Source organism: Ursus arctos, unplaced genomic scaffold, assembly GCF_023065955.2.
Source record: "Ursus arctos isolate Adak ecotype North America unplaced genomic scaffold, UrsArc2.0 scaffold_2, whole genome shotgun sequence".
NCBI lineage: Eukaryota > Metazoa > Chordata > Mammalia > Carnivora > Ursidae > Ursus > Ursus arctos.
In genome coordinates, this window is record NW_026622874.1 from 62,487,419 (window position 1) to 62,493,787 (window position 6,369).

Here is a 6,369-nt window from a genome sequence, read left to right on the forward strand (position 1 = left end):
AGGGTCATGAGATTGAGCCCCACATCTGACTCCGTGCTGAGCTGGGATTCTGTCTCCCCTCTTCCTCTGCCCCTCCCCCCTGCATGCGCACGCTGTCCCTCTCTCTCTCTCTTTCTCTAAAATAAATAAATAAATCTTCAAAAAAATAGAAGATGAGAATGTCAGCTGTCAATAATTCTATTCATCAGTGTACTGGAGGTCACAGCCAGTGTAACTGGGCAAGAGAATGCAATAAAAGATGGGAGGATTGAAAAGAAACAATTGAAATTTTCATATTTAGAGATGTCAGGAGAGTATGTATAGAAAATCCAAAAGGATCTACAGATAAAATATTAAACTTAAGTTAATTTAACATGGCTACTAGGAACAAGGTGAAAATATTTTAAGCATATTTTTATATATTAGCAGAAATCGCACAAACACGTACACTCACACACACTCTAAAAGAGTTGGAAAGCCTTCGTATTTGAGGCTGAGGATCTGCTTTCGAAGGTCGTTCACCCAGAGGTCATAATTAAATCATGGGTGCATTAAGGTTTTCCAGGATAAGGACAATCAGAGGAAAATCATAAGCCCAAGAAACCACCTTGGAGGGATGATTTGGAGAAGGGAGGAGACAAGGAGAGTAAATAAAAAGTATAAGGAGAAAATGAAGGAGCTGTTGCAAGACATCAGAGATCACAGGAATATTAGAATTTTCAAGCAACTGAAGTTTCAGCCCAATTGGTTCAAAAGGAAAAATGAAACAAGTTAGATCCCAGTAACTAAGATACTCAGAGGTAGATCAGTCTGCAGGTACAGCTTGATCTGGCCTTTGGCCCTGTCTCTCATCATTCTGTTTTATTTGTGAACTTCACTCCTGGGTCAGCTTTACTTTTAGAATGAAACTCCATAGCAGTTTTGAACTGTGAAGGCATCATACCATCCAGACAAAGAGAGAACACCTTCTTCCTCAACCACCAAATGGAAACTCGGGTTTCAGTTAGAGTGGACCAAATTAGGTCACATAGGCACTATGAACCGATTATTCTAACTAAGCAGGGGGATCGAAATTATGTTCATTATCTCAGACCTCGATTCTCATCTGGAGTCCATTTTGCCCCATAGGAGACGTTTGGCCATGTCTGAAGATGCATTTGGTTGCTAAAACTGGGGAGGTGTTACTGGCATCTAGTGAGACGCTGCCCAAAATCCTACAGCATACGGGACAGCCCTCCGTACCAGGGAAGGATCTGGCCCCAAATGTCAATAGGGCGAGTGTTGAGAAACCTTTAGACAAGGGTTTCTCACACTTAATTGTATATCAGAATAAGCAGAAAGGTTTCTTAAAATACAGATTTCTGGTTCCCATTCCTAGATTTCCTGATTCAATAGGTAGGTCTAGGGCAGGCCTAAAAACCTCTGTTGCTAGCAAGGTCATAGGTACACTTCCTGCTGCTAATTCATAGTCCACACTCCAAAAAACACCCTCATCCGGGCCCCAGGTGGTAGCCGAGGGGGCCTCTGCTCTAAGGTAAGGTGGAGAAGTACCCAGCTGTACTGACAGGAGAGGAGGCTGTATGTTTCAGCCATCTCCTCTCCTTCCCCAACCCTAAAGTGCATATTCTCCTCAAATTTCCAGTTGGGAAAACTGCCTCCAGTACGTTTGGCTTCTCCAAAATCTCTGCTTGCTCTGACTTCCCTTCCCAAATTCCTATAAAAAAATACACTCAAAGTTTCCCTCCTCCTCCTGCTGTTTTAATCGAAATGAATTCAAATTTTTTTAATGGGGTTTCTGAAAACCTATGGAGGAAGCAGAAGAATGATTAAACATAAATGTCAATAAAAAAGAACTGAATTGCTACAGCACAGACATTTTGTAAAAGCCCTCTTGATTCTTCTGCGTGAATACTTAACAGCCCACCTGCATTATCACCCCTCCTCCATCCTGCCTCTCTCTCACTGGAACCACGAGGAACAGGATCCCGTCCAGATGAAGGTCTGCAGGTGGACTAGAGTCACAGCACGGACACAAGTGTTTTCTCTGGATGGCTTCGGGGTAGAAAAGAGTAGAGCATGGTATTTTTTTTGTAAGTGAGAAATATCTTAGAAAGAAGGAAATCGAGAGTATCAACTAAGGGGCTGGAGAAGAAAGCCTATAAACTTTGAAAAAAGCCCATCAACACGGCAATTATATGCACTTGGACCATTTTCAAAGAGCAAAGGCGCACACACAGAAGAGATCTTGCCCAAGATCCACCCGCAGCAAGCACTTGTCTCAAGGAACTCACAAGTAAAGGGAGAAGAAAACCGAAATAGCTCACTGCCAGGGGTACAGAGTGAAGAAGATCTCTGCGTGACGCCAGACAAGGGAGGGTCACTGCCACTGTAGCACTAAGGAGGGCTTCCTGGAGGAAGAAGCATCTCAGCTGGGTCTCGAGGGTTAGAAAGTCATCCAAGTAGAGACAGAGACATCATATAAAAATGCTCAGCATCTCTGCAAAGGCAACGATCGCAGCATAATTATAGTTAGCTGACTTTGACAAATGACATTTCAGCAGAAGCAGAAAAAAAGTTTTAAAATAAGAAACCAAAGGGATGTCACCAGCAAGTTGTATACCATATTTCATTTATTCTAAGACACAGTCTTTTCCACATCTCACGTGTAGGAGATCAGGGTGAATCGTACTATTGATACCATCTAATAAATTGATGGTTTTCTATTATTTTCCTGCTAGTTATAAGTAGCGATTTATCTTACATTCTATGGAAACTCTGATGTGACCAAATAGGGGGATTATTTGATGAAATATGATGCAATCGACCCACCAGGGCTGACGACTTGAGTTTCTGGGCTTCTGGGTGCTTATTCCAAATGGAAGAGGAGTCATGGCAAGGGTTCATGAGATACTCTGATACGACCTGTGAAGACCATAAGCAAAAAATATCTCTACAGAATCGATACTCGTGCTCCCATGTTCACAGTGACATTATTCACAAATAGCCAAATCATGGAATGAACCCCAGGTGCCCATCGACAGATGAATGATAAACAATGTGTCATGTTTGTGCAACAGAATATCATGACTCAGACTTGAGAAGAAAGGAGATGGCACACATGGGGCCACACGGATGAACCACAGGGACCTTGTGCTGAGTCACAAAGGGACAACTCCTAAAAGTTTCAAATATATGAGGTCCCAGGGTGGTCGAATTCCTAAAGACAGAGCGTAGAATGGTGGGTTCCGGGGCCTGGGGAGCAGGGACGGTGGAGGTGTTGTTCAATGTGTATAGAGTTTGAGTTTTTCAAGATGAAAAGAGCTCTAGAAACTGGTTGCACAGAAATGTGAGTGTCCTTCGTACTTCTAAGACGTGCATTTGAAGATGGCGAAGACGGGAGGTTTTATACTTTATGAGGGTAAGTTTACTACAACTTAAACAATAGACTTACATAAAGAAGATGGGGTTGGGAAGAAAGGGGACAGCCTGGTGGAAAGACTGAGGATAATGTGATGTAAACTGATACAATGGTAGAAAGAGTGGATGGGTAGACAAAAAAGAAAGATTACAAATAAAAACTCACCAGCGCTTCAAAAACCAAAGCAGAAGACCTATCAAAAGGATCAAGAAGGGCACTATTATTGCCAAAAGTATCAAGCCGATGGAGATTGGGTTTCCTGGAAATTGGGGAGGGAAACACGATGTCACTTCAAAACCCATTGTCTGATTTTCCTTTGCGCACGTGATGGTCACCTGCTCCTGTTCCCTCTGTCTCTCGCCCTCAACTCTGGCCCTCCCTCCCCACCTCCCCTCTCCCCCTTTTGCCCCTTTATCCCCTCCTTCTTCCCCCTCCTTCCCTCCCCTCCTCCCTCCCCCACCCTCCTCTCATCTGTCAAGCCCCACCTGTGGCCAGTGCCTCTCTCTATGCTTGAGGACCCTCTCCCCCATGCCCAGCCAGGCCCCGGCTCTTTCTCACCCCAGTAGAGGACCATGTCCTGGCCGCCTAGACTGCTGTGTCTCACTCGGCATGACAGGCCAGCCGCCTCCCAGGCCGCCACGTCCAGGGTCACTCGGAGATACCACGTCCCATCAGCATGGGGCAGGACATCGCCTCGCTGGGTGCCCGGCTGCTCCTGCTCACCCCGCATCCACATCACCCACACAGGCTTGGGGTAGAAGCCAGAGACGTGGCACACCAGCAGCAGACGGCCGGGACCGGGACTGGGGCCAGCGGACAGCCAGGCCTCCGGCTTCACTGGGGGAGGAAGGAGCGGGGAGAGTGTCAGATTAGGACTCGACTCTAGAGCACAGGGATTTGGAAACTCACAAGTTTGGACAGTGACCCCTTCTTCTCCTTTGGAAACCCAAGTATTGATTAAGCCCCTCTCTTCTTAGTTACCTCCTCCTCTTGAATTTAAGGAAAGCGGTGGGAAGTGAAACAGAAAAGCCTTAGGGGGGAACAGGACTCACCCTGCCTCTGCAGCTCGGCCTTTCCTGCATCGAGGACGCCCAGGAGGTACCGAGGGCATGTTTCAAAGAGGAGCTTCTCCCCGATATCCTGGATGCCTTTGTACTGACTTAGGAGCTCACAGATGCGCTGAGCCCGGCTGCCACCCTCCGGGGCGGGCACACAGGAGTAATTCTTGAGACTCAAAAAGTCCAGCCCTCCTAGAGCTCCCCGCAGGAAGCTCACGGTGCCCCCACCCGAGTGCAGCTTACAGCCTGCTATGCCCTGGATCTCGAAGGGGTCTGGATGGAAGGAAGACAGACAAGCAGTTATTAAGAAGCGAACAAGAAAGAGATGCGGGGAGAACGTGGATTTGGGATCCGGGTGATGCAAAAGGTCTGAGGTGTGACGTGATGAGCCAAAATCTCATTTACAGCAGCCAGAGAATTTTCAGAAAGCTGAGAACCAGGGAGAGGCATGCGTGTCACTAATGGTAGAGAAGCAGTTGCGATGACGTATGTGGCAGAGGGGAGAGGGGGGCAGAGTATGGAGGTTGGGGGCCAGCCATCCAGGGTGAATAAGAGCAGTGCCTTGGGAAGAAGGCCAGGCAGGGGGCTCCAAGAGGCGATTGCAGGAGGAGGGCGCTCAAGCACCGTGGAAGACAAGTGGGGCTTCTTGCTTGGGGTTTGAGAGAGCCCCCCAGGAGACGTTACAGCGGGGCACCTGTCAAGAGAGTGCCCACAGCAGGAAGAACCTGGAATGCTCTGCGGGGTGTGAGTCAGGGGGTGCAACTGCTCTGGGGTGTGTGTGGGCAGCTGGGTAATGCAGGAAGGAGGGGGGAAGACCAGAGGCATAGGAGCCTGATGCAGGAGGAAGAAAAGTCAGCGAGAGCCTCCCTACGTCGGAGGACTGGACTCACATTCCATCTGGAACTCCGAGGCATGGTCCTGCACTTCTAGGACGAAGCCATTGAGGTAGACCTGGATGAGCTCCTCCAGCTCAGTCACCTCCTCATCACTGAAGTTCCCCTTGGACCAGGGCTTTAGGAAAACTGCCCTGTTCGCAGTGCTGTCCCAGCCATGAATCTGCACGTCGCCCAGCCATCCCGAGCCCTGGGTCTGGGCCCAGCTGCTGTTGATAAAGGACGAGATCTGAATGGCGTGGTAGGACGTGGGCCCCTGAAAGGCTGTGGGTAACGGAAGGGTAGGAAAAGTCAGGAGAAAGGGAGAAGCGGGGAGCAATGAGAGAATGAACCTTGGAAAGATCCAGAAAAAAGGAACCCAGAGTGTGGAGAGCAACAGAAAGCCTGAGACATTTGTCCCCAGGGCCTCAGGTCCCCTCCCCACCTCTGGAGGGTGGTAGGGGTGCTGGGGAAGCCTGATCCTCTGTGGCTTTATCTGGACCCTGTCCCCATGCTGGCGTGGCCAGTCACCCACCTTCTTCCCCGCCACCTCCTGGGCAGAGAACCGCGGGCAACGCCAGCAGCAGAAGCAGCATGTCCCCGGAGACCCTCAGAGCCGCTGCAGGTCTCAGCGTCAGCAGCTCCGCTCAGAGCTCGGCAGTGACTTCCTCTCTCTTCCAGCTGGCCAATCTCCAGGTCTGAGATTTGGGGCTTGAGAGAAGCAGGTTACACACAAGCCAACCAGCAGAGGAGAGCTGCACCGCCCACAGCCCCGGGCCTCCCATTTGCCTCTCAGCCTCTCATTTCCACTCCAGCCTGACTCCAACAATTATTCTATCTCCCCAGCTTCCAGCTGCTTCTCCGTCTCCAGTTCCTTCCCTACTTACTACCTTGGAAGAACCTCTTTGTGATTTTGGAGGGTCCTGTCGCTTCCCCAGGCACATACTTCCACAAAGCTGAAGAAGAGGGTAAGGTTGCACGACTCCTACAGCTCGCTTTAATCGAGAAGGAAGCTTTTGGTTTATCCATCCAGCTCGACCTT

At 49.1% G+C, this 6,369-nt stretch overlaps 1 protein-coding gene across 1 annotated transcript; it reads right to left on the reverse strand.

The window, feature by feature from the left end:
- Positions 1 to 2,591: 2,591 nt before the first annotated feature.
- Positions 2,592 to 6,165, reverse strand: LOC113246662 (T-cell surface glycoprotein CD1b-like). The gene is made up of 6 exons (XM_026487320.4): positions 5,863 to 6,165; positions 5,346 to 5,612; positions 4,450 to 4,728; positions 3,956 to 4,234; positions 3,563 to 3,656; positions 2,592 to 2,901 (listed from the first exon to the last, which is right to left on the reverse strand). The coding sequence occupies exons 1-6, from the start codon at positions 5,921 to 5,923 to the stop codon at positions 2,880 to 2,882; spliced, it is 1,002 nt and encodes a 333-aa protein (XP_026343105.2). The 5' UTR covers positions 5,924 to 6,165; the 3' UTR covers positions 2,592 to 2,879.
- Positions 6,166 to 6,369: the final 204 nt, after the last annotated feature.

Bases quoted from the DNA above. Each gene is read 5' to 3' on its own strand.
- LOC113246662 (XM_026487320.4), bottom strand. From the start codon at position 5,923: ATGCTGCTTCTGCTGCTGGCGTTGCCCGCGGTTCTCTGCCCAGGAGGT. The intron at 5,613-5,862 runs GTGGGTGACTGG...CGTTACCCACAG, and splicing joins AGGAGGTGGCGGGGAAGAAG to CCTTTCAGGGGCCCACGTCC. The intron at 4,729-5,345 runs GTGAGTCCAGTC...CCTTCCATCCAG, and splicing joins CTCGGAGTTCCAGATGGAAT to ACCCCTTCGAGATCCAGGGC.